We start from the raw sequence: 27,977 nt of genomic DNA, 5'->3' as shown, positions 1-27,977 counted from the left end.
AAGAAAGGGAGACCACTCAGACATGGATTTAATAATTGTAGAAATTCAAAGAATAAGCATCAAATCTCGAAGTCAGAGTGAACTCTTGCCTGTGGGTTGGCTTGACTATGCCCAGCCATTGAGCTGCCTCAACCAGCCAGGAAACTATGACGGGACTGACTTCTGTTTTCATGATGTCACCATATGTAGTATGTATTTTATCTCAATAAAGCATTTGTACCAATGGCTCTGGAGCTTGGAGGAAGACTAAAGGAATGTGTAGTGACTCTGAGTAAGGTGGACCTACATGGCAGAACTATCTGGGGGAGGAAAAAACAAAGGCCTTTCTTCCAGTGTCAGGACAGCTTTGAGTGGCAGACCTATCCACATGGGCCGCTAGGGCCACACTGTCTAGACTCCTACAGGTCCTTGCTCCTCTAGAGAAGAGCTGGCAACTGGGAGTTTTTAGCAAATAAGCACCAAGACACAGTTGTTTCTGATCCCTTCATGCAGCTGTTGTGAAGAGGCAGGGAAAGGGGAGAATGCTTTCTTGTAGCAGCAGGGAGGTGGGTGGTGCTGCCCTGGTTTGTGCTAATGTTTAGTTATGTATCACTCTGCAGTGCTGTGTGACTTTGTTTCCCTTTGGCTCCCACTGTTCTATTCCTTCCTTCCCTTCTGTTACAGGTCCACAGGTCCAGAATCAACTCTAAACCTGCTTCTGTGAAATCAAGTTTCTAGGCTGCCTTTGAGGTATTTCATCACACCAAGTGCTAGGAGAGCAGTCACAGTGCAGCTTTGCAGAAATCTGCTCTGTGCTTCCAGGCCATCAGGGAGTTAATGCTCTAAAATTGAGGCAAGAAGCTCAGCCTGCTGCCATTTTGTGGAAGCCATTTAAGTTGAGGCAAAATTCCACAGGAGTTAGTTTCCCAGGACCCTGATGGTAAGAGATCTATTTGTGGGTGCTAAGACTGTCTATTACGAAAGATTCACTTTAGCTGAGACAACTCTGGTGTGAGTTCATCCTCTTGGGTATTATAAAGGAGGCCAAATGTCATAAAGGAAAGGAAGAAAACTGGACTGAGAGCTGGAACACCATAGGCAAGTAAGTCATGGATGGCACCTCCTGCCTCAAAGTGTTACGCCGGACCAATGGCAGGGAACACATGTTCACAGCCAGACATTTTGGACATCGCTAAAATGCTTGACTGTCTGAGATCTCTAGGAAAATGTATTACTTCACCATCCCAGCTTAAGCTGGATTTACCCAAGTATTCCTAGTCCCTAGTCCCAGGAGCACACTGCCCTCTGATCTGTCCTGGTTACCCAGGGAGGAATGAAAAGAAAGGGTTTGTGACATACAAAAGCATAAATGCAATGACAGCTGACCATTGAGTAGAAAGGAACTTTGCTTTACAGACACAGCTTTGTGTAACTAGAAAAGCCTATGCCTTCTCTCTCCCCACTCCTAAGCCTATTCCTTTAGGCATGCAGGTAACTCTTCCTCCCCCCTCTCCATTTCTCCTCATTCCACCAGAGAACCCTGACTAAGGAACAGAGAAGTCCTACAAAGGGGAGATCTCAAGTACCAATCAGCAGCCATTTGATGATGGCAGGTAGGTCTGACGCTAAAAAGAAGTTGTGTCCAGCAGAACCTAATTCCATAGGAATCCAAGCTCCAAGGCTGGGAGGCAGCGGGTGCTGAGGATAAGCTCACTGCTGGGAGTCGGTCTGGAGGACCCACTGGAGGATCTCATGATGACGCAGGCCCTGGACGGCATTGTCATAGATGGTGTTCACGCTGGTGCAGAGGGGCTGCTGTTGCAGCCCTGTCACCCGGCATACAACTAGCCCTCCTGCTACACATAGGAGAAGCAGCAACAACAGCCCCTTCAGCACAGCCCAGGAGCGAGTGTGTTTTCGGGGTGGTGGCTTGCGAGGACGAGAGCCAGACTTCGATTCTGAAGAGATAGAATAAGTCAATTTGTAGAGAGCGGCTCTGCAATCAGTCCGTGCTGATCCACTTCCTTCTCAAGCCCTGAGCAGTTTAGGAACAGCTAAATGAGAGTCAAATCCCCTCCTATCCAGAGGTAGAAATGCAGTCTTCCCCAAGGTTTCTAAGGACTACATTTCAAAATGGGATGCTAGCTGGGCACATGCCTTTAATCCCAGCACTTGGGAAGCAGAGGTAAGTAGATCTCTAGGTTCAAGGCTAGTCTGGTCTACAAAGGACAGCCAGGGATACATAAAGAAACCCTGTTTGGATAAACCAAAGGAAAAAAAGGGGGAGGGGGTTCATTCTGCTTTCATCCTGTAGCTCAGTCTTCAGGGTCTTCATTCTCTTTGGTAACAGGGATGATTTGGGGTCTTCAGAATCATGGGAAGTGTTCATCAGGGGTGTCCAAAAGGGATAGATTGCCACCCACTAAGGGAGATGGGTTCAAATTACTAATATCCTAAATGTCACTATTATATAATATGCATAAATTAGGCATGGTACCACAGTACCATGTAACTCTAACATTTGAGAGCCTGAAGCAACACAGGAAGTCTGAGGACAGTCTGGGCTATAGTGCAGCTGTCTACAACAGGGCTGAAGTGAAATATACATGCAAAGTCTTCAGCACAATAATGCAAGTCTAAAAAAATGAAAAGACCTGCCAGTTGTGGTGGCTCAGCCTATAATCCTAACACTCTGGAGGCTCAGGCAAGAGGATCACAAACTCAAAGCTAGCCCAGGCTACAGTTCAAGACCTTTTCTCAAAAAAACTAATTCAGGAAAAGGTACACACGTTATAAAAATACAACTACTACCAGTGACAAGGACAATCATAGGTGACTGCTGTTTTCTAAGATCTTTCTCTTTGTATATGTCTGTCTGTCTCTCCTGTGATGAACAAACTCATTTCCCTCTCTCCTTTTCCCCCCTTTGAGACAGTTCTCACTGCAGCCAAGAGCCTGGCATCAAATTTACCCTCCTGCCTCTACTTCAAGGTTACAAATATGCCAACATGCCCAGTTTCCCACATTACATTTATAATGAAAAACAAAACAAAACAAAAACCTTGAGATTTTTAGGTGGAGAAAGGGAATTGGGTTTTGTTTTAGAAACAGGGTCTTGGGCTGGAGATGGCTCAGTGGTTAAGAGCACCAACTGCTCTTCCAAAGGTCCTGAGTTCAATTCCCAGCAACCACATGGTGGCTCACAACCATCTACAATGTGATCTGATGCCCTCTTCTGGTGTGTCTACATTAAATAAATATAGAAACAGGGTCTTACTATGCCTTTCCAGCTGTTCTGGAATCTGATATATAGACCAAGCTGGCCTTGAATGCAGTGGTTTTCCTGCCTCTAACTCACTAGAACTGCCATGCCCACTTTAGGCAAGAGCTATGAGGATTTTCTCATTTATTCTTCACCTGCTGCCAAACAGATGTAACCCCCATCTTCAACAATAAGCATTTATATAACCCCCCATCTTCAACAGTCAAGCAGATATAAGCCCCGCCCCCATCTTCAACAAACAATAGTCACTTGCTCAAGGCAAAGATGAATAGGCACAGAGACACAGACCATCCCTACACATTGCTGCACCCTGAAAATGGAAAGCAAACTTACTTGGGGCCTGATTTGTTTCCTTCTTAGGTTTCTTCTCTTGCTCCCGCTTGGAAGCCTTCTGAGCATCGTACTCCTTTCGCCGACGCTCCTTCTCCTCCGCCTTCTCCCGCTTCCGCAGTTCGCGCTCCTTTGCTTCCTTAGCTTGCTGCTTGGCCTCTCGCTTCTTCTCTGCCTCTACAACATAATATGCAAAATTTATTCTTCACACACACACACACACCCAGCAGCATGTCTGACTGAGTGGGTCAAATGTGGATTCATTTGCCTTCTCCCTTACACTATATCACATAGAAACTTTTAAGAGGATTCAGGTAATGTAGCATGGGTCTATAATCCAAGCACTTAGGGTGGAAGTTGCTGACCATATCTGAAGACTGAGTTTTAGGTTACTTAGGGAAAATCTGGGCTATATATATATGAAAAATATACTTCTGGTACTTAGGAAGCAGAAACAGAATTACCAGCTCCGGGCCACCCTCAGCTACACAGTGAATATTTGGCCAGCTTAGGCCAAGTTTCCCTTAAAAAAAACAATGCTTCTCTCTGGGTTTGCTGAAGCTTAGTAAGAGACTTCTGGCTATGGGTGTAATATAGGAGAACCTAAGAAAGGTTAGGGTGGGCTGGCAAAATGGCTAAGTGGGGAATGTTACCTGCCCTCAAGCCCAGTGACCTAATTTTTATTTGTAGTTCTCATAAAGGAACAGTCTCCTGCAAGCTGTCCTCTTACCTCCACCATGTGCACTGTTGGTACACACAGTAACTAACTAAAGACTGAAGGTAGGGAATCACAAACCTGGGAGTTAGAGATAGGAGGTAAGCTCATGTCAGCTTACGGTCAGTGGAGTGTCTTTCTAAAAGTTACACCAACTTAAGATTCTACTCAACACTATATTTGCTAGGGTTGGCTTTATAGCTCATGTGTGTTTACATGATGCCAAATTATTGGGTTCTAAAAACGCATTTTCAAATTAGTCATTTCTAAGTCTAAAAACACATGTTGGCAAAGTCAGAATACCACAAAGTGGTGGTTAAATGCCATTTTAGGGCTTGAGAGGCTAGGGAAATCCATAGAGCTGAAAAGTAGCACCATTAAGACAGTAGCTTCCTACTGCTACTGGTTCTGAGCAGACAACCTGGTCTCCAGGGACCTGGTGCTGGCAAGGAGTGGACAACGGCAGGAGACAGCTGTCCTGCCATTGCAGCCATGAACCTACCAAAGAGTTGAAACTCAGGCATGGTGAGTTCAGGGACTGTGGAGTCAATACTAGACACATCCTTTCTCCTACCATAGCTTTAGAATCCAGCCAGTCACTCAAGGTTACTGAGTGCCAAGATGCAGAGGGAAGAAGGCAGGCAAATTCTAATGGCTGCACTGTTTGCTTTCTTACATTTTTAAAGGTTAATTCTAGTTTATGTACATAGGTATTTTGTCTGAATGTATGTGTGTACTGTGTACATGCAATACCTATGGAAGCCAGAGAGTTGTCGGGTCCCTGGAACTGAATGGTTATGAGTCACCATAAGGATGCTGGGAATAGAACTCAGCTCCTCCAGAAAGGCAGCCAGTGCTTGTAACCACGGAGCCATCTCTCCAGTCTATGTTTGCTTTCTTTGGAAAAATATGGTGGCATATAACTTTAACCCCAGAATTTCAGAAACAGAAGCAGGCACATTTCTGTGAGTTTGAGGCCAGCCTGGCCTACATAGCAAGTTCTAGACAGGGTTACATTTCAATACATAAATGATATTTTTATTAATTCTTTGAGAATTTCTCATAAAAGATTTTGATCATATTCACCCCGATCCTTTTAACATCTCCCAGGTCTGCTCTCACCTTGTAATCACCGCCCTAACTTCACGGCCTTTTTTGTTATTGCTGTTGGAGTTGGGTTCTTTGGGTTTGGCTTGGTTTGGTCTGGTTTGGTTTGGTTTTTTGAAACAGTTTTCTCTCCATAGCCTGGCTATTCTGAACAGCCAAGTGTGCCCCCAGCAAAGCATCGCCTGAGTTGTAGTCTATATGCTGCCAACAAAGCATGTACATGGCTAATTTAATGTCATGCTTTTCTGTGAGGGTCAGGAGAAGGTGAGGCTGGCCGTGGTCACAGTGAGCCTGCTGGCCACCTCACTACCTTGGGATGACATTCTAAAATCAATGGAAAGCCAAGAAAGAATTATAGACATACTGTTTCAAAAAGATTCAGGCTAAGAGGTGGAAAGCAGTTCTACAGAGATGACATAACTGTGAAGACAAGCCAGAGGGCACTGTGGCCCCACAGAATGGTGAAGAATCACAGACTGCTAACAGCAGAAAAAGTCATGGACAGCTGTTTTACCTCAGGCTTGAAAATTCCAGGGATGATGGTTTCCTACTATAGGAAAGGTTTCCTACTGAGGGGGTTAAAGGGGAGATGGGTCTACTTTAGTGACTTGTTTTGTTTGTGGGGATTTACTACTCTACTGCCTTTGCCCCACCACCCTGCTCTCCAGCCCCGCTAGAGATCCTGCTCCTGCTGGCTGATGAGGAACAGGAAAGCCAACTAGGAGGAGGGCCACCCACCTCGTTCCACTTCCAGCCGGCGCTGCCGCTCTCGTTCCTGATCTGCCTGCACGGCCTTCATGTGCTGTAACACCTGCAGGAGAAGAGAGGCTCTGGGCTACTCAGGTAGCAGTCTTCACAGCTCATGTTTGTCAGGTCTCAGGAAAGAGACTTCATTTCAGTACTCCAGACTACCATGGGCCCTGAACGTGGGAGAGAGCCAATGGAGACAATCCCATCTTTTTATCTGAAATGACAACCTTTCTTGAATATTCAAGTGGGTCCAGTTCATTAAAACTGTCAGGAAAAAAAAACTTCCTGTAAGACAACACCAACTAGAATCTGAAATTTTCTGTCACTCACATCAGCTGTATAGGGGTGATGTCACATAATCTACCCAGTGGCTTCCTCATCCCCAGAGAGACAAGCACTCCTTCCAGCACATTCTCCTGACCCTCTCCTTGGCGGGCATAGGCTCTTCTACTCCTGTTGACATACTGTAAATTCCCTCTGCTCTGTTGTTGGTTTCAGTTTCTTATAAATCATGCTCAGTATCCAAAGCTGGCCTGCCTTCCAATTGTGACAGTCCTGATAGGCTTGAGTCCCACATATGCAGCTAAGTCACTGTAACTCCTTGCTACCCTTCTGTCAAAAGACCCTTCAAAAGCAGGAACTGGTTTGTTCATAGGTAAGTGTCAAGGCATGACTGGTTGGAGGCACTGAACAGATTTCTTCTTCAAAAGGAGGAAAATCAAGACAGTCTGTGTACCCCGGACACACAGCAGAAAGTAGTACAGCTAGGACCTGAGCAGTGGACAGGTCAAAGACAAAGGCCCAAACACTACCCACATGTAGTCAGCACCCAGCACCCCAATTCTCAGGCTAAACTCATGAATGACATCTAAAGTCACAAATACTCTGAGGACACAGAGGAGCTAGAATCCTTTTATCTTTTCTGTTTGTTTTCACAGAGAGTCTACATGTTAAACACATGCTTAGAAGCTGGTGTTCCATGGAGTAACTCAGAGCCCCTGGCAATCCAAACTCTATCACACTGTGTGATCTCAGCAAGCCATTCAAGTCTCCCAAGCCAATTCTCTGATCTGGAAGCCAGAGATAACATATGCTTCTCTGGTCACTCAGCACAGTCGGCACTCAATAAACATTGCTGCTGAATCACAGCATTTTCACTGCATGAATAAGGAGAAATTTGAACTGTTCTAAAGTAAGACAGCACAAGGACGCGGCCCTCAGGACAGAATTCAAGCGTAATTCATGTCTTGGGAACTTCAAGCACACACTCATCAAGGGTTTAACAGCCAGCCTACAAAACCCTCTCCCACAGCTTGGTTTGAAGCCACAAACTACTAACCCAGGACTTGAAGTTGCCAGTACCTCTGAAGGGAATCCAACTTATAAAAATGGCTACCCAACAAGGAACTGCAAGCACTGGAGGATGAGTGGACATAATGGTGAGGAGAGCCCAAAGCAGCACAAAGCTGTCTCAATCCAAACTGGATACTAAACAAGCAACTATACAAGCAGGTTTAGCAGACAGCCCTAAGGTAAGCTTCTGGGGACCTGTTGCTTTAGAAACTTCCGACTTTCTTCTGACTCGCCCAAGCCATTGCTCTACAACGCCTGGAAGTATGCTGCAGCTCCAGGCAGTTGTGCCACAGTTTACCACATCTGCAATGCACGGTGCTACCTGGAACACGCCTGGAGGAAGCGGAACCTTTGCACTAAATACAAACTATCTCTGTAGCCATAAGCTATGAAATATCAGTGGGTATGAGTGGAGAAATTCAAACACATTGTGGTTCAAAGTAGCTAAGAGTGTTTGAATTTCTGATCCTTCTGCCTCACTGTCAGTGCTGGGATTGTGGGCTTGTATCAAACTTGGTTTTATGTGTCCTTGAGAGCTCAAACCCAGAGCTTCATGCACATTAGGCGAGTATTCCATCACAGTCCCTTCTGGACAGATGAGTTCCAGACAGTCCCCATGATCTGCTGACTGGAGATAAATGATGCACACACACTGCTACTTCACAGGTTGGAAAAGGAAAATACCCACTTTCCTAGGGTCATGAGACTAAGATCACAAGTGAAACATGCACAGCAGAGGAAGTAGCGGCCACTATCAACCTTCCAAACCCAGATTTCTCATCAATGCCAAGTTTTCACGAGCCAAGAGAGCCTTGGCTTCCTTCTCACTGATGGTGAGATTATATATAAACTCTGATTAGATAAAGGGGAAAGGCCATAGCTTTTGAGCTTCACAGGAGACCCCTCACATATACTTAGCTTACTGTAGTAAAGCTAAATCTGTCTTGTTCCCATAGCCCCCAGACATAGTCCAGTGAGCCATTTGGTGCTTAACTAAAGCAGAAATCTGTCCCAGTGCCAGGGTGGGCGTTACTGAGGGCACAGTGCTACTCTTAACAAGCGAGGTAAGGCTGTCATCAAGACAACTGGTCACCAGAAAGGTCTGTCTTTCATTCATGCCTTTGGTTCTTCTCACGTGTCAGGATATGATTGTAATAGCTATAGACTTCTAGCCCTTAGCCCCTTTTAAAAAGAGATTTAATTACATGTAAGTGTGTGTGAGCGTACATGCCTGAGGAGTCCACACATAGCAAACCTCCCTTGAGCAGCCAACGTGGGTGCTAAAAATCAAACTTGGGTGTTCTGAGAGAACAGTATTTGCTCCTAACCACTCAGCATCTTAGTCCCTTCTCTAGTCTCTTAGTCCATTTTTAAAAGGTTTACTTTGTGAGGGGGAGGAGAGATGGGAATGGGCCAAGCTGGTATGCATGTGGAGCTCAGTAGACAACTCAGAGGGGTCAGTTCTTTCCTTCGGGCTGGGACTCAGGTCATTAGGCTTGATGGTAAGTGCCTTATCCACTGATCCACCTTACTGCCTTCAGTCTCAACAGTTTTACGGGCTAAACTACTGCATCAAAAGGTCATAGCTTTTAACCCTCTTGTCCTAGTAAAACAATGGTTAGGGTTACGGGAAGGTTTGGTTGGTAAAAGAGCTTGCCTGTAAGCATACAGACCTGAGTTCAATCCCCAACACGTATGTAAAATCACTGGGCATAGTGGCACACACTTGTAATCCCAGTGCTACTGAAGTAGGAACAAGATCTCTGGGTCTCACTGGCCAGCCAATCTAGTCCAATTGGTTAATGATAAACCCTTTCTCAAAATCTGAATAGCATTCCTCAGGATGCAACCAATGTTGTCCTCTGACTACTAAATTTAAAATCTAGTAAATAAAGATGCTGGAGACAGGGCTCAGCAGTTAAGAGCTCTTGCTGTTTTTACAGAGGAGCTGGGTTCAGCTCCCAGCACCCATATCAGGCAGCTCGCACTGCTTGTAACTCTAGGTCCAGAGAATCCAATGCCCCCTTATAGCCTATGTGAGCACTATCATGTGTATGGTACACATAAACTCATGCAGACATACACACAAACTTTTTAAAATAATAATAAATACTAAGTAATCACAGCAACACAAATCTCTCCCTGTCAGGCTCATCTCACCCAGACCTGGAGCTGTGGGTACCCTGGGAGAATAAACAAGAAGAAAAAGTCCCAGGAGAGAATGTGAGTGAGACCCCTGGGAGTCACACACTTACCTTGTTTGCACACTGCTTACATTGCTTCTCATCCAAGCAATCACCTGCTACCTTGGCCAGGACAGGATCCAGAGGATTGTCCTTCAGATCCAGCCACTTCAGATTCTACAGGGATGGAAAAAAAGAGGCTGGCTAAGCCTGAATTTATACATAGTCCCTCAAGAAAGAACAGAAGGTACTAGAAGAAAACTGTCAAGACCAACGGGGTGGTGTTTCTGGTTCCCTCCCCTGCCCAAGGTTATGCTCCTATAGGGCCTGAACCCTGACCATGCTTGGCTGTGCCACCCTTGTGAATAATACCTTGAGCTGAGCAAAGCTGACAGGCAGGGTGACCAGCTTGTTGTTGAGGAGATCCAAATGCTGAAGGTTAACCAGGCGGCCAAAGTCTGCGGGCAGCTGCTGCAGCTTGTTCTTGCTGAGGTCCAGCTTCACCAGGTGCGTGAGGCCACAGAAATCCGACTAGGACGACCCAGAGAAAGGAGACTTACACACTTTAGTATAAAGGTGTAGAAACCCAAGTGAAGAGTACCTGTATGTAAATCCCAACTGTACCTCTTGCCAGCTCTCTCTCTTCAAATGACAATGAAGAGAACACTTGTTATTCCTGGTGGTATTTACCAAGACAAGCTTGTAAAACAACTTAGAAATCATCATTAGAAATGCATATAACCCACTCAGGATGCAGAAGCAGGCAGATTTCTGTGAATTCTAGGCCAGTCTGGTCTACAGAAGGAGTTCCAGGACAGCCAGGGCTGTTACATTTATAAAAAAAAGTCCCTCCTTCCTCTTGTTAGAACTTGAGCTCATGTTCCACACTGCTACTGTAGTGATGCAGGGCCTTTCCTGTCCTCCCACAGTGCCCTGCCTTCATCTCTTCTAAGATTTCTCACTGAACATAGTGGTACACACTGTGCTCCTACTTGGGAGACTGGTGCAGTTAGAAGCTAGCCTGGGCAGAATAACAACACTTCATCCCAAACAATAGGAGAGGTATAGCTCCATGGTGGAGTGACTACCCAGCATGCACAAAGCCCGGAAGTTCAATTCCTAGCTCCATACACACAAAAACTGAGCATAGCTTAACCATGAGGCCCTAGGTTTGATTTCTAACCCCAATATCCCTCCAAAAGAAAAGAAATATACATATATCCATTTCTCTAAAAAAGGACCACACATGAGTACTAAGTCTTAGTCTTTGTTCTTTGTAACACCTAGCACAGTTACCTCACACAAGTGCTTAGAGAGTGTTAGAATAAGTAACTAAATGCCCAGGACCTACCTACTCAAACAGGCTCATTCTTGGTACAGAACAAAACATCCCTGACATGAACCTTTGCTAAGCACTCATCTGACAGTGACAATATCACTCAGTACGAACACAGGCACTGTTCGTACTCTGTGGAGACACCAGTGGATCTGTGCTGAACAGTGAAAGGAAGGTCGTTAGAACAGACAACGGAAGAGACGCAGACTGAAAAGTGAACTTAAGGAGCTGAGTGACTATTGGGCACAGTGGACAGCAGGTGTGGAGCTGCAAGGAGCTGCTACCTTCTTTAATTAGCTACAGAATACCTTCTGGAACAAAAACCATTTTTAATGAGCTGTGGGAAGACAATGCTGTTGACAATAAGAGAGGCCCAGGAGAACCCTGAGAGGGATGGGAGTAATGAGCCAATGAAGAAACTGCTAACTTCTGAACTCTACCCCTGAGACTGAGCTCAAAAGGAGGCTACCCTGGAATCCAGCAAGGCAAGGCTGGCCATAGTACAGGGCAAGAGGCACACTGACAGCACAAAAAGGCCTAGAAAGGAAGGAGCACGGCTACTGAGGAGAGGACCCGAGGCTGAAGGAATCCAGTGCTCTCACTGGTGGACAGCTGGGTGCTCTTACACCTGTAACCACAGCACTCAGGAGGCCGAGCAAGGCCAGCCTGGGCACACAGTGAAACCCTGTCTCCAGGGAAAACGAGAGCCAGAAGTTCTGCTAGAGGACAGATGGGGAGGAGGGGGAGGTAGCATGAGCAGGATCCAATTATATGTTATAATGACACGTTATTTTCTATACTGACTAAAGAAAAGATTCCAAAACAACAAAAGAACTTGATATACATTGTGTATGCTCCAAAATAAAAGAAAATTTTCAAGTAATCTGAGTTCTTGTTTAGGGGGATAAAGGCAGGATAGTCCCATCAAACCACAGTCTTTCTTGTTTCTCTTTAAAAGATATGTGGGACCCAGCGTGGTGACTCAGGCTGAAATCTCAAGATTTCAAGACGACTGCCTCAGCCTGGGCCACAGTTTATGATCTCAAAGCAAAACAAACAAACAAACAAAAAACTCTAAACAAACCAAAACACACGTCAGGCATGGCAGTATGAATCTACAGTCCCAGGACTTGAGGTTGAAACAGGAAGATCAGGGGGTTTAAGGCCAGCCTAGGCACAAAACAACATGCAAAGGATGGGAGATCACTTTTCCACAGAATGTAGAACAAACTGACACAATGGTCTCTCCCTTATGCAAGAGAAGTAAACTACTTTTGTCAAAAGACTAAAATAAAGCAGAAAAAAGAGCCCAGTAAGCGATTCAGCCAGCACGCTGATGGCTTTACTTTTCTATGGCCTGACTCTCCTGCTGTTCTAAAACACCACCCTCCTCCACCTTTCCCCACTGATAGTCTCAGATCCAACTGGACCCTGTAGACCTATCCTAAAATTACACTTTATGCCCCACCTTGCCCTGGCCACACAAAAGACGTTCAGGGCTCCAGGACCTAATGCAATATGCCAGTCTTACCGGAAGAGTACTCAGTTTATTGCAGGACAGGTCCAATACGGTGGCCTTTGGAAGTGCAGCCTAGAAAGAGAGATGAGAAAAACGTGTCAAACCAACACCTGGAATGATTCGACAACATATGCTAATGAAGCATTTTCCAGAGAATGTTCCCACAATTAGCAAAGGCCTTTGAAAACAATATGGAGAAAAGACAGGGCGGCACATGCCGGTGACCCCAGTATTCAGAAGGCAAGAGAGGATATCAAGTCAAATCTGGCTTCCACTTTATAGTAAAACTTTAAGGAGGAGAAAAGGCATGAAAGTATAATGCTCTTATGGATAAGAAAAAGGCCATTCAACTAAGATCTAGGGAAGACTGGAAAAGGAGGGGTTTGACTATAGAGTGTCCAAAGAAAAACTAATCCTTCAAAAGCCCCCAGAGCTCTTGAAGTTTTCTCTGGTGCCCATTATTTGGTTTCAGGGCAGGAACTGGGTCTAATAAAGAGCTGCGGTTTTATTTACTCATGCATTCGGGTTTCTGTCCACCAATGTGTGGAGACCAGGTGCCTTCTCTGAGGAGGTCTCTAGCTAGAGAACACTAGTGTGAGAGCAAGGCCCTCTTAGCCAGTTTCTATTTCTCAGTGGTGTCCAGGACTAGAGAGGCTCTTGCTAAAATGACCACATGTCTGGAAGAAATCGTTCCCAATAGCTTTTCTCAGGCCAGACTCAAGTAAAGTTGGCCATCTTCTGGAGAAAGAGGGTGGGCATGAAGTTAAGGATCCTAAGCTCTCCAAATCTCAGAGTTAAGTCTGACCACCTAAAGAAGTTCTGGATACCACAGCGGGGAGGAGAATGGTAGCTACTTCTATGTGCTACCTTCCAAGTATCTGCATTATGCTTTTAATACTCCTAAGTATATGAAACTGGAACCATTAACACCATCTTATAAATGAGGAAATCGAGATACAAAGGTTGGCTAGTTAACTTGCCAAGGGCATTCAGTTATTGAGCAATGGAGCTGGGATATGAACTGGGCATGCCATTCAAACCACCATACAACACAGCCACAAAGGGGGTAGTCGTGCAGATTAGGCCAAATGCCAAGGGCAAATATAATCCCTTAATGGCAATAAGGAAAGTGTAGGTCATCCAAAGTTAAGCGAACATGAAGCGTTAGAGCTAGGGAGCACAGAGTTGAGTAAGCACCAAAAGAAGATACCATGTTGGCAACTGTGATGTCCCTAGGGCCCCAGGCTTCCAAATGGGATTGGGGGTGGACAGGAATGGAGGGTGGGGCGCCATTCCGGACAGTTTCAGAGCAGCTGGGATGAGACCTTCCCAGTCCTACAGAGAGATTTCACTTTCCAAGCTGCGACAGCCAACTGGGATTGCAGGCTTCTCAGAAAAAGCTGGGTTCGGCGCCACACCCAGATCTATCTGGAGGCCTACTTCCTGGGACCAGGTCATTCATTCATCCTCAAACACATCCAACAACCCTTCTCGCGGGTTTCCACTTTAAGGCCCAGCACGAAGCTGGAGGTTGTGAGAGCTTCAAAAAACCAGGGTAAATTCATTACTGGTCCCTAAAAAGCCCAGGATCGGGTAGGTAGAGCTACCCTATCTTCTGGAACTGTGCCAAAGTGACACGTGTACACCGCAATAAGAACACTGGGACTGACCGCAGCCTCCCTGGAGACCTAGTTTTGAAAGATCGAGAAACTGAGGTTTAGGAGAGGGGCCTGCCCGCGAGGGGCCGGCGTCAAGAGTAGGTGGGCTCCCGGGGCTCGTGGGGTCGTACTGACCAGCTCCTTGACGGGGACCTCATTCAGGTCGCTAAGGCTCAGGTCCAGCTCATTGCCGTCCAGCTTGTCGCGGAGGTTCCCGCCCTTGCTACCGGTCTTGGTCATGATGACGCCGGCTAAGCGGGTCCCTGCTCCCGGTTTCCGACGGGCAGGAGATAGCGCTGAGAGACCGCTCGTGGGCTCAGCAGGTTCGCACCCAACGGACTACGCCTGCGCCTTAAGCCGCCTCCGCCGCCGCCGCTGCGAGGCTTCTGCCGCCCGTCCGCTCGCCCGCCGCACTCCCAACCCAGGGCCCCGCTCCCACCGGTGCCGCCGCGACGACGACCACTTCCGTGTCCACGTCACCTTCCGCGGCCACTGAGATGGGCCGGGCCAGAGAGGCCCAAGCGTGTGCCGGCGCGCCCTCTGCCGTCCGGGCTGGCGAACTGCAGCTGTGGGGCGCCACCTCTGGCGGGAGGAGTTGAGTTGCGAGACGTGGCAGTCCGGAGGCATCTGGAGCAGAAAGAACAGAAACTGTACTTTACATGACCTGGGTTTGCATCCCTCATGAGATCATCCCTATCCTTTGGATTAGGAGCCAACTCTGAGGGTGTCTTCCAAAACTTCTCCTATTTCTCTTCTAAATCCGGTTACTCTTCCCTCCTCTCTCTCCACCTCTGTAACCTCAGCACAAGAGGCAGAAGGATCCCCACCAGTTAGAGGCCAGCCTGGTCTACTAACAAGACCCAGGCCTGGGCTGGAGAGATGGCTCAGTGGTTAAGAGCTTTTAGCTGTTCTTAACTGACTGCTCTTCCTAGAGGTCCTGAGTTCAATTCCCAGCATATTCATCTCTCTCTCAGTATTCCAATAAATTATAACATGTCATTTCCTAAGGTCTGGGTCAAGTTTTTGTTATTGATTAAAGACACAGTTGAGAAGGGAGTCCAGTAGAATGAAGGCAGGGCTCTCCACAGTGACCTGCATGGAGGGCAAGGATAAAATGAAAATCTATTAAACTTGAGCTGGAGAGATGGCTCAGTGGTTAAGAGCACTGACTGCTCTTCCAGAGGTCCTGAGTTCAAGTCCCAGCAACCACATGGTGGCTCACAACCATCTGTAATGGGATTCAATGCCCTCTTCTGGTGGGTCTGAAGGGAGTGACAATGTACTTATATACATAAAATAAATATTTTTTTTAAATATATTAAACAGACCCTGTCCCAAAAGAGTATCTTCCTTGAAGAGAAAAGTAGGACAAAGCTAGATTCCAAGGATATCCCCCTTGGGAAGCTTTCCTTAAGATGATGCCTTCTTTCAGCTTTGCCTTGAGATAGACATCATGACATCTCTTTTTATTTCCCCTTCATCTTTAAACAGAGTCCCTCCATAATCTGTGTCCTCTTTCCTGAGTGCAGAGAGTGGCTTTTTCACACTCTCTAATTAGAGAACATGGCCTCCTTCCGATCCCTGTGAAAGGCTTTGGCGCATGCTCTGTTTTTCTGCTTGAATGAGACATGAGGGGGAAGTGGGAGCCATGGCCATGAGTGTCACAAGCACTGGGGGAGTAACGTCCTGGCAGGCAGGTGCCCAGTCAAGGAAGGCGAGTTGTTTTCTTGGTGCATCTTTTCATGGTGCATCTGATTTGAGTCATGTGCATGCCTAATTATGTACAGGCATAAGATGATAAGTAGAGGATAATATCCAAATTTGAAGAGCCTTACTGTGAATGCACTCAAAAACTAGTGTATTGGCCTATTTCCCTCAGAATGTGCTTGGCCACACATAGGAAGTTCTAAGGGTTACTATGGACCTATAGGTTGGAGTAACCCAACTGCTTTGTTTGGAGAGGAGGGTATAGTTAACTAGATGTAGGTGAAATCCCAGGTTGGTAAATGCATTTTGGGGAAAGAGGTATGTATGCAGTTTGTCTTAGTCACTGTTCTATTGCTGTGAAGAGACACCATGACCAAGGCAACTCTTATAAAAGGGAGCATTTCATTGGGGACTTGATTACAGTTTTGGGGACTTAGTCCATTATTATAATGGCCAGAAGTATGGTGGCATTCTTGAGCTGGAACCATATCTGAGAGCTACATCCTGATTCATAGGCAGATGGGGGTGAGGGGAAGGAGGGATGGAGAGGGGGAAAAGAAGAGATAGAGGGGGGGGGATACACATCCCCTAATTCTTATAATCCTTTCAAATAGTGCCACTCCCTGCTAACTAAGTATACTCGCCATTCTTACTCAAACCACCAGACAGTTCAAACCAATTCAGTTCGCAGTCCTTAAGCACCAGGCATAGAGGTACATGACTAAGTCTAGCATTCAGGAGGTGGAGGCAGAAGACTGGTAGTTCAAGCTTTGGCTGCATGGTAAGTTTGAAGCCAGCCTCTGTGTGAATGTGTAGGGTTGTGTGTGTTTGTATCCTAGCATGTGGTCGTGTTATATTCAGGGCTGACAAGGTGCTTAGCTGTGGAGAGCATTAGCAACTCTGAACAGTTGACGGTGGAGTAATATTAATATTATCCGAGGACATCTTGGGGCTGGCCAAGGAAGGAATCTGGCTTCTCTGCTACGCCCTGTAAGAGCTAGTTTCAAGCACATCTACATCTGAAGTTCGGGGCAGGGATTTTAAGAACGTGGCATAGGGAAGAACATTCATATTTGAAGCTCCAGGCAGTATCCTTAGGAATGCAGCTCAGGGCAGGGCAGGATTTTGAGATGTAGGCATAGCAGTATCCATTTTTGTCTCTGACCTTTTTCAGAGTACCTCCAGTAAGATGTTTACAGGATCTTTGGTTGTTATCTCGCTTGATCCCTGTCTCAGAACTGATGTTACCTTTTTGCATGTAATTAAAGTGTAATTAGGCCTCAAGTCTGGCCAAAGTCATGCTGCAACTTTAACTAACTTGTCTTTCTTCTTTCAATCCTCACTCCAGCTCTGGGAGAACCTGTTGTTTGCCCGAGCTGGTCTCGGACACTTAGCAGGTAAAGGCACTCATTGCACAAGCCTGACTACCTGAGTTTGATCCCAGGATTACATGTAAAGACCGAAGAAAGTAACTGACTCTGCAAAGATGTCCTCTGATCTCAAAAGGGCACCATGGCACACCCCCACGCACATGCAGAGGCACAGGCACAGGCCCACTCAAGTAAAAGTAAAGGTTGCTTTCATTTCCTCAGATGAGGTGACAAATGAGAGCTGTACAAAAGCTTTACAAATACAGCTTGGGCTGTGCCCAGAACATTCCTGTCTAGCTATCCCTAGGCTTGGGCCTGGGATCTTTTAGCTACTGGTGTTATCTTCTACAAGCCCCGACCTTGAAGGCTTCAGCTTCCAGCCCCCATCTGCTAAGGCCTCTGAGACCTACTGCTGAATAAGCTCACCCTTTCTAGTTCTTTCTGAACTCTGGTTGGCTGGTTCAACTCAGATGCTCTGGCTCAAATACCTCTCTCCAAGGTAACTGATTCAACCTGGCTTCTCTCAGCTTCTCGCCGAATTGTTTTGCTTGGCCTCAAACTAAATCTAGATATTTATTCTAATCGTCTGGCTCCGGCTTCTACTGCCCCTGTTGACCTGCACTGAACCTCATGAACTCCGCTGTACTGATTCCCAGTTCACCCTCGCTCTCCTGGCACTGCTCTTAAACAGCCTCACGTTCCTGTGCTATCCTCGTGAGAGAGCACCCTGTCACTGACTCATTCTGTCAGACCTTTCTCTGATCCATCACTTTGTTTGCCCCTCAATTAGACATAACTTTCAAACATGGCTTCTTCTCTCTACAAACTGATTTTACCTTAAAGGTGTGTACTAAGGGTGCATCAGCATTCCAGCTGGGTCACCCACTGCCTTTGGATATGATCAGAGAAGCCATATCACTGAATCAAAATTCCTCTACACTCTCTCTCCCTCCCTCTCTCCTTATTCCTCTCCCCTCCCCTCCCCCTCTCTCCTTATACTTCTCTCCCCTCCCCCCTCTCCTCCTCCCTTTCTTCTCCCCCCCCCCACACTTTAGGTATGGAAGCCAGGTCCTTTCTAGGTAAGTACTATACTACTGAACTACATCCTTGGTCATTCTAGGTAAGTACTATACTACTGAACTACATCCTTGGTCATTCTAGGTAAGTACTATACTACTGAACTACATCCTTTGTCATATATTGTTCCTTTTTAACTCAATCTTCTTAATACTATCTGGGTGTTACAGGAGAGGGAATTGAGACTCGGGCATCTCGACCATTTAAATCCAGTCAAGGGAGTGAATGCATTGTAAGACAAGGGGCTCACACCAGCCTGGTAAGGAGGAATTGCTGAGGGAGAGGTGAAATCAGGACAGGCTCCTTGGAGGATGTGGCAGGGTGATGTGCTAGGTTTTGAGGACTATGTATAATAAAAGCCCTTAGAGGTGTGACCCAGGGAGTCAGGTAGCAGAGAAGGAGGGGCAGCAGGTGCTCTCTTCAAGGGAGGCTGCTTTAAATCTCTTAAGTCTGGAATAGGCAGCATGGGAGACGGTAAGCCTATCACAACATGGGCAGCATTTCTCTTGGGAACAAAAGACTGGCCTGGTGCTGATCTCCCGGCCACAGCCAAATGTCATCTTGTGCACTCCTGTGTGTTCCAGGTTGTTTGGGGTATTGCCAGGAAAACACATATCCCAGCAGCCCTTGAGAAGCTGTGGTGTAGCAGTTTCTAGATTACAGCCTTCGATCCCCTAGAAAAGCCTGTGGAGACACAGAGTATTCTAAGGGGGTAGGGGGTGGGGTGAGAGAGACGACCATCCCACCCTGCAGGGAAGCCCCTTATGTTCAGAAAGCAAACAAGACCATGGCTTCAGGAGGTCTCTTAAACTGACCAGATTCAACAGGTCCCTCTTTCTCCAAGGGAATATAAGCAGTAATGCTGGCCGGGAAATGCTCTCAGACAAGCTGAGCTGCCTGGATGCAGAGACCTGCTGCACAGCCAGGAAGAAATAGAGACCAGCCCAGCAGCTGGACAGGAACTCAGACCAATCGAACTACCTGGAAGAAACTCTAGAAGAAAACATAATGTTAACGGAAATAAATCAAACGCAAAAAGATAAAGAGTTACACGTTCTGTCTTATTTCTAGAAGCAAAAGCAAAAGTTGACCTGAATATTGAATAAGAATTAACAGACAGGGAGGGGCGAATGGGCAGGGAAAAAGCAGATATATCTGCAGCATTGCCTGAAGGTTGTGCAGTATGCTCCAGGTTCCGGATTTTACGAGCTGTCATCCATGTTGGGGTGGGCTTTTGGGATACAGCTGTCTGTGAGTCATTTCTGTTTCTGTAACCGACCTTTCACCCATGATTCTATAAGTAACCCCAATAAAACCCATGGTACACCAAGTTGGACTTTGGTGGTGTCCATATTTCGGCCTGTTGTTGGTTCCCTATCTGGAGCAAAAAGATGTTTGCTCATGGCTCCCTAGGAATAGTGTCACACAAGGAGAGGGCAAAGATCAGGATGGGCAGGATGCTAGGACTTCAAGCCAGCACTATACTAAGCTCTAAGGTCACCTTGATATGTCACTACGCTCCTCAAAGCTTCTGTTTATTCTCCTGCTGCAATAAGGTCTTGAATTTTTTTTTGACAGGCATTCCTCAGCCTGTATCTATTTGAATGGATTTAGATTATATTATTAGAATTATTTATTTGCTTGTTTTCTTTAAAAAATTATTTATTCGTTTTACATTCAGAGTGTAGCTCCCCCTCCTCTCCTCCCCGTACCGCCTTCACACCCCCTTCCCCATCTCCTCAGAGATGGGTACCAACATCACCCATCCTCCACCCCCTTAACACCAGCACATCAAGTTGAAACAGGACTCCTCTCCCACCAAGGCCAGACAAGGCAGTCCCGTTAGCAGAAAGGGATCTAAAAGCAGACTGCAGAGTCAGGGACAGCACCCACCCACCCCAGTTATTAGAGGACCCACATAAAAGACCAAGCTGCACATCTGCTACATAGGTGTAAGGGGCCCAGGTCCAGCCTCTGCATACTCTTGGGTTGTTGGTTCAGTTTCTGTAAGCCCCTAAGGGCTCAGGTTAGTTGACTCTATAGGTCTTCCTGAAGTGTCCTTGACCCCTCTGGTTCCCTTAATCCTCCCCCTTCCCTGCTCTTCCACAAGAATTCCTGAACTCTGCCTAGTGTTTGGTTGTGAGTCTGCATCTGTTTCCATCTGCTGCAGGATGAAATCCCTCAGAAGACAGTCATGTAAGTCTCCTGTCTACAGGCAAAGTAGAGTATCATTAATAGTATCAGGGGTTAGCTCTCTTCCATGGAATGGGTCTCAAGTTGGACCAGACACTGGCTGGCCATTCCCTCAAGCACTGCTCCATCTTTATCCCTGCACCTCTTGCAGGCAGGAGAAATTTTGGGTTGAAAGTTTTGTGGGTGGGTTGGTGTAACCCTCTCTCCGCTGGAAGTCCTACCTGACTACAGAAGGTGGCCTCTTCAGGTTCCATATCCCCAGTAGCTAGGAGTCTCAGCTATCACCAACCCCATCAACTCCCAGGGACTTCTTCTGTCCCACAGATGCCCCCCACCAATTTCCATTCTCTCCCCCAGCCTTTTCCTTCACCACTCCCCATTCTTCCCATCCCCTCTCCCACTCCCTCCCTCCATTTCTGATGTCTATATTGTTTCCCTTTCTGAGTGAGATTCAAGCGTCCTCTCTTGAGCCCTCCTGGTTACTTACCGTCAGCACTGGCTGGTTTTGTGTCAACTTGACACAAGCTGCAGTTATCACAGAGAAAGGAGCCTCCCTTGAGGAAATGCCTCCATGAGACCCAGCTGTAAGACATTGTCTCACTTAGTGATCAAGGGGGGAGGGCCCAGCCCATTGTGGGTGGAGTCATCCCTGGCCCAGCCCATGGTAGGTGGAGCCATCCCTGGGCTGGTAGACCTGGGTTCTATAAGAAAGCAGGCTGAGCAAGCCAGGGGTAGCAAGCCAGTAAGTAACATCCCTCCATGGCCTCTGCATCAGCTCCTGCTTCCTGACCTGCTTGAGTTCCAGTCCTGACATCCTTGGTGATGAACAGCAATGTGAAAGTGTAAGCTGAATAAATCCTTTCCTCCCCAACTTGCTTCTTGGTCATGATGATTGTACAGGAATAGAAACCCTGACTAAGACCAGTGTCTTTGGGTCTATGAATTGTAATATGGTTATCTTGTACTTAATGACTAATATCCACTTACAAGTGAATATATTCCGTGCTTGTCTGTCTGGGTCTGGGTCACCTCACTCAGGATGACATTTTCTAGTTCTATCCATTTATCTGCAAATTTGTTGATGTCCTTGGTTTTAATAGCTGAATAGTGTTCCATTGTGTAAATGTACATTTTCTTTAAAAAAAAAAAAGATTTATTTATTTATTATATATGAGTACACTGTAGCTATCCTTAAACACACCAGAAGAGGACATCAGATCCCATTACAGATGGTTGTGAGCTACTATGTGGTTGCTGGGATTTGAACTCAGGATCTCTGGAAGAATAGTCAATGTTCTTAACTGCTCCAGCCCCTTCTCCTCCTCTCTTCCCCTCCTCCTCCTTCTTTTCTTCCCTCCACACCAGGACTCAGCAATATACATAATTAATACCATGAATTATGTTCTGGATATCTGATGAACCAACGCACAGCAGAAGATTTGCTTGCATCAGTCTTTGCTTAAGACCTCAAAGTTGACCTTAACTTTTGACTTTGAACCAAGGAAAGATAAAAATTACATCATTCAAACAAAGAGGTTTGTTTTTCTCTTTACAAAACCAAGGTTTTCACAATATTTGGGCCATGTGGAGATTGAACTTTTTTTCTTTTTCTTTATTTTATTCCTTTTGAACCTTATTTTATGTCATATGCATTGGTATTTTACCTGCATGTGTGTCTTGTGTGGCAGTGTCAGATCCCCTAGATTTGGAGTCACAGACAGCTGTGATCTGCCAGGAGGGTTCTGGGAATTGAACCTGGGTCCTCTGGAAGAGTAGCTGGGTTTTGTTTGTTTGTTTGTTTTTAAAGATTTATTTATTTATTTATTATGTATACAGCTTTTGCCTGCACACCAGAATAGGGCATCAGATCCCATTACAGATGGTTGCGAGCCACCATGTGGTTGCTGGGAATTGAACTCAGGGAAGAGCTCTTAACCACTGAGCCATCTTTCCAGCCCGAGTAGCTGTTCTTAACTGCACTCCAGCCTTTACTTTGTTTTTTAATTTGTGGCTAAATAAAAGCAATCTCTTCAGAGCCCGTCTTCCTGGTTTGCAGTTTCCTGTCAACTATGATGAGATTCATTTTATACCAGGCAAAGATCCAGGGCAAGTTCCTCATTTTCACTTTCAGTTTGAAAACCAGAAACTTCTGTGGGTTTTTTGTTTTTGTTTTTGTTTTTTTTTTTTAAGAGTGCTTTTATCTGGCTTTTTGTTTATGGAATGTTTTGGTATTGGTAAGTAGGTGGATCTATTTGGAATGATTAACAGAATAAAAAGCATTGTGACCTAAGTCTTCTAAGTCTCTTTGGAGATTAAAACACTGCTTCCTGCATCTCCCTCTTACCTTTTCCCCTTTCTCTTTTCTGGAGACAGAAGTCAAGGCTTTATACATAGTGGCCCCTGCACACAGGCTAGACCAGTGCACAAAGGCTAGACCAAGGGGCTATGAACAACACGTTTGTTCTCAGGGCATATGTTTGTTTGCTTGACAAGATCTTGGTTTATAGCCCAGGCTACCTTCAAACTCTCCCTTGTCTGCCTCAGCTCCCTTAGTCCTGGGACATCCTCTCTAGGACAGTTCTATGTGTTTTACTGTGGCAACCTTATCGAACATCAGTCCATGTTACTAATGGCTGGCATTAAGGAGAAAGCTCCCTCGGGCCTGCTAATAAAACTTTTTTATTAGGTTACAATTAAGCTGGAGATTTGTAGCTCAGTAGTGGGCACTTGCCAAGTGAGTGTGTGGCCCTGAATTCCATCCCCACTGTAATAAAATATTTTAGTGCTTTATTTCCTAACACAGGAAACCTCTCTCTCTCTCTCTCTCTCTCTCTCTCTCTCTCTCTCTCTCTCTCTCTCTCTCTCCAGAATAGTTTATTTAGGTCATAAGGGAGTTAAGAGGGTAGTAGAGGCAGAGAGAGAGAGAGAAGAGGAGTAGAGGAGTAGAGGCTGGCCATGAGCACGTGGAGGGAGAGGGGGAAGAGGAGGGGTAAGGGGGGGTGAAGAGCAAGAGAGAGAGAGAGCAAGAGTACAACAGTTGCTTTGATCTGTTGAGTCTTCTCACTGGCTCTCTCCCTCCTGCATGTCCCCATTTTGTTTTTGTTTTCAGACAGGTTTCTCTGTGCGGCCCCAGCTGTCTTGAAACAGAGCTTCTCCTGTCTCTGCCTTCCAAATGCTGGGATTAAAGGTCTGTGCTGCCACCACCCAGCTCCTCCTCCCATTTTTACTGTGCTAGGGACTAAACTAAGGGCAGGCACCATACCAGGCAAATATTCTGTCACTGAACAATAGCATCCATCCTCATTTTAAACTATGATCTCCCTTTTATTCTGGTTAGCCTTAAACTTGTTCTGTAGCTCAGGTGGGCCTTGAACTCATGATCCTCCCAGTCCTTACAAAAAGATTAAAGGTTTGAAGTCAGCCCAGGTTACATGAGACTCTTGTAAATAAACATAAAAAGCTGATCTGAGTTCTGCTGTGGAAACCTTATACAACGTCTGTATACTAACACTGGCTGTCTGTTCAGAGGAACCAGGTTCAATTCTTGGCATCACATGGTGGTCCACAACTTCCTGTAACTCCAGTTCCAGAGAATATGATGCCCTCTTCTGACCTCTATGGGCATGGTACAGCACATAGTACATAGATAACACATACGTGCTAAGTACCAACAAAAAACCAATTTGATGGCCAAAGAACTCCCCTGCTGTCTCAGGGGCTTCAGTTCTGCTCAGACCCCACCGTTGAGGCAGCCCACACAACTTCTCTCTATGGGTTCTCCTGTTCACCTATGTTAACCTGCATCCATCCACTTACTGGACCAGATTTTGCCCTGTGCACCTAAGCCTCTGTCTTAGTTAGGGTTTCACTGCTGTGAATAGACACCATGACCATGACAAGTCTTATAAAGAACAACGTTTAATTGGGGCTGGCTAACAGGTTCAGTCCAGTATCATCAAGGTGAGAACATGGCAGCATCCAGGCAGGCATGGTGCAGAAAGAACTGAGAGTTCTATATCTTCATTTGAAGACTGCTAGTAGAAAACTGACTTCCAGGCAGCTAGGGTGAGGGGCTTAAAGTCTATGCCCATAGTGACACACCCATTCCAACAAGACCACACTTCCAAATACGACCACTCCCTGGGACAAGCATATTCAAACCATGACAGCCTCCATGGTACCACACCTCCTCTCTGCAGTTGGACTCAATTCTGTAGCTCTACTCTGATCTATGGTCCAGCATCAGCTTGAGTCTTACCTCCACCAGCCTCAACTGCCCCTCTGCCTGGGCTCTCTATCTTACCAAGGTAGAGATTCTCCTTTTCTGTTGGCTTCCAAGCTTTTCTTGTCTCAGGGATTTTGAATGTCCTTGACTTTTGCTATAGCCTCTTAAACTCTTTCCAGCCATTCTGTAAGCCTTTATATACACATTGTCTTAGACAGGGTTTCTATCCCTGCACAAAACATCATAACCAGGAAGCAAGTTAGGGAGGAAAGAGTTTATTCAGCTTACACTTCCATATTGCTGTTCATCACCAAAGGAAGTCAAGACTGGAACACAAGCAGGTCAGGAAGCAGGAGCTGATGCAGAGGCCATGGAGGGATGTTACTTACTGGCTTGCTTCCCCTGGCCTTCCCACCATGGACTGGACCCTCCCCTCTTGATCACTAATTGGGAAAATGCCTTACAGCTGGATCTCATGGAGGCATTTCTCAAGGGAGGCTCCTTTCTCTGTGATAACTCCAGCTCCTGTCAAGTGAACACACAAAACCAGCCAGTGCACATGTCTACTTCAATTTCTTTTACTTAGTGATACATAATGTGGGATCTGGAAAAATCGCACATTAAGTAGGTTTGAGATGGAGAGATGACCTGAATTCAGCCCTCCAAAGCCAGGTGTAACAGTGCTCGGAGACAGAGAGATCCCTGGAGTCCAGCTGAGTCAATGAACTCCAGGTTCAGTGTGAGACCCCATCAAAGAATGGGGTGGTGGGTGGGGGTGGAAAGATGGCTCAATGGTTAAGAGCTCTTGTTGCTCTTGCAGAAGACCAACGGTTTGTTTTCCAGCATCCACATGATGGCTAGTCCAGGAGATCTGACATCCTCTTCCGGCCTCCTCAGATATCAGGCATGTACATGGTTCACAGATATACATGTAGCCAAACATCTACACACATGAAATAGTAAAAGAGATAAAGATGATACTTTGTCACTTTTCAGAAGGCGGAATAGCTTGTTGCCATTGTTCTCAGTTGCCTACAGAAGCATGTCCATGGCATACTTTGTCACAGGATATAGAGAAATAAACTTAGAACTGGCCTGAAAGCTTTCTCCTATTGTAGGCTGCTAATAGACCACACGCTATGAGCCTATGGGGACCATGTTCTCTCAAACCACCACAATCGGGCATGGGGGCAATGACAATGTCCATGCCTTACCTCTGAGAGCAGAGATGTGGCACACCAGCACAGAGCCACAGCAGCCTGTCCTCTTTGCATGGGACAGCATGCAGTTTGCCAATCTTGTTCCCTAAGTTGCCTCTCTACAATGGGAAGGTTAGCAAGATAATAGGCCATAGGGTGGCAGTGGCTATCTCCTCGGAGCACTTAATACTCGGAACAACATGACTTTTGTAGTCCACAATGGTGGAAAAAGCCTTGAACATGGTCTAATGGCCAAGCCAAGTCTATTTCTGCAGTGGTGTAATCATTAACTCATTCCTTTCTTTAAAAAAAAAGGATTTATTTATTTATTTATTTGATGTATGTGAGTACACTGTAGCTGTCTTCAGACACACCAGAAGAAGGCATAGAATCCCATTACAGATGGTTGTGAGTCACCATGTGGTTGCTGGGAATTGAACTCAGGACCTCTGGAAAAAGAGCCAGTGCTCTGAACCACTGAGCCAGCTCTCCAGCCCCTAGAAGCTCATTCTCAATGGAAGAAACCTGGAAAAAGTCTATAATCTCAGATTCCTTGATGGGCAGGAAGAACAGGAGATCTCCTCCAGGGATTTGATCTTTGTGTCCTTAAGCAGATAACCCGACTGGTGATGGGGGTCCATCCTTAGTCCTGAACCTTTCATACAATATTTCTCCTTTTATTTCTGCTTTATTTTAGCTAGCATCTCTTCAAGGTTTACCTGCACTTTAGAATGTGTCAGAATACCCTCTCCTTCCTTCCTTTCTTTTCTTCTTTATTTAGTTAGTTATTTTTGATACAGGGTCTCTCTACAGAGCCCTGGCTGTCTTGGAACTATGTAGTCCAGGATGGCCTTGAACTCAAAGAGATCCATCTACCTCTGCCTTCTGAGTGCTGGGATTAAAAGTGCACATCACTACATCCTGCCTGTCCTTTCTTTTTAAGGCTGAATAATATTGCATATGACTAATAAAATAGCATGTGATTATTTCACATTTTGTAAGCTCCTGCCTTTGCTATTGTGAGAAATTCTGTGCAGAACCTTAGTGTTAAGATTAGAGGTCTGAGCCACTATGCTTGGCTTTATTTGAACTACTTGCTTGGTTTTTTTTTTTAATTTCTTTTTATTGTGTATTCCATTTGGTTTGTATGTGAGTAGAGTATTGTACTCATGTGGTAGTCAGAGGACCATTTCCAGAAGTCAGTTCTACTCTCCACTTTGTTGAGTTCCTAATTACCCTAATTGATGGCATGTGCTTGAGGTACTAAACTGTATAGCTTTGGGGAAGGTCAGCCGGTGGGAAATCATGTTCTGGCATTGGAATCCATACTCTGGACTAGCTGGCTGAGCTTCTGGGAGAGCCTCCTCTCTTCACCTCCTCTCTTCCTTCACTTGCCTTAGGAGTTCTGTGATTACTGATATATGTCACTATATCTTACTCTCTCCCTAAAATCCCCATCCCTTTGATTTTTGAAGATGGGGTTTTCTCTGTGTATTCCTTGTCCTGGAACTCACTGTGTAGACTAGGTGCGGTGCCTGTACCGCAAACAGCACTCAGAATCCTACAAAGGCCTGAGTTAAAAACAATAGGAGTTTTTAAGTTTTTAAAGTTTTTAACGCAGTGAAAACAATAGGAACACAGGTGTGGGGCTTGTGACTGGGCCCATCTAAACATTCCCAGAGTCTAGGCGTACAAGTAGGCAGTTCAGCTAACCCTTAGCTGATGGGGGGTGGGCATGACTCCCAACAACTAGGCTGGCTTTGAAGATCTCTGAGGTCTGCCTGTCTCTGCCTCCCCAGTGCTAGGATTAAAGATGCATGGCACTGCCTGCCTGTTCTGCATCTTACTTTTCTGTGTGGTTTCCTGGATGGTCCCTGGTCTAACATCAGGCTTTGCCTAGGAAGTGGTTTTTATGTTCAGAGTTATCTTTCTGACCTCATCAGAAATTTTATTTGAGATATGGCAAGTTTTAGGCTGGCTAAGTCTACACAGA

At 45.9% G+C, this 27,977-nt stretch overlaps 1 protein-coding gene across 1 annotated transcript; it reads right to left on the bottom strand.

Annotated features, from left to right (window-relative positions):
* Nucleotides 1–10: 10 nt before the first annotated feature.
* Nucleotides 11–14,693, bottom strand: LRRC59 (leucine rich repeat containing 59). The gene is made up of 7 exons (XM_080924096.1): nucleotides 14,349–14,693; nucleotides 12,568–12,627; nucleotides 10,073–10,231; nucleotides 9,773–9,877; nucleotides 6,153–6,225; nucleotides 3,596–3,769; nucleotides 11–1,937 (listed from the first exon to the last, which is right to left on the bottom strand). Exons 1-7 carry the CDS (start codon nucleotides 14,451–14,453, stop codon nucleotides 1,690–1,692), a joined length of 924 nt encoding a protein of 307 aa, XP_080780222.1. The 5' UTR covers nucleotides 14,454–14,693; the 3' UTR covers nucleotides 11–1,689.
* Nucleotides 14,694–27,977: the final 13,284 nt, after the last annotated feature.

This window comes from Micromys minutus (assembly GCF_963924665.1).
Source record: "Micromys minutus genome assembly, chromosome: 10".
In the NCBI taxonomy this organism is placed as follows: Eukaryota; Metazoa; Chordata; class Mammalia; order Rodentia; family Muridae; genus Micromys; species Micromys minutus.
Note: the sequence above shows the minus strand (reverse complement) of the source record. Positions and strands in the feature narration are given on the sequence as shown.

Bases quoted from the DNA above. Each gene is read 5' to 3' on its own strand.
- LRRC59 (XM_080924096.1), bottom strand. From the start codon at position 14,453: ATGACCAAGACCGGTAGCAAGGGCGGGAACCTCCGCGACAAGCTGGAC. The intron at 6,226-9,772 runs GTAAGTGTGTGA...CTTCTCCTGCAG, and splicing joins GTAAGCAGTGTGCAAACAAG to GTGTTACAGCACATGAAGGC. The intron at 1,938-3,595 runs GTAAGTTTGCTT...CTATCTCTTCAG, and splicing joins GGAAACAAATCAGGCCCCAA to AATCGAAGTCTGGCTCTCGT.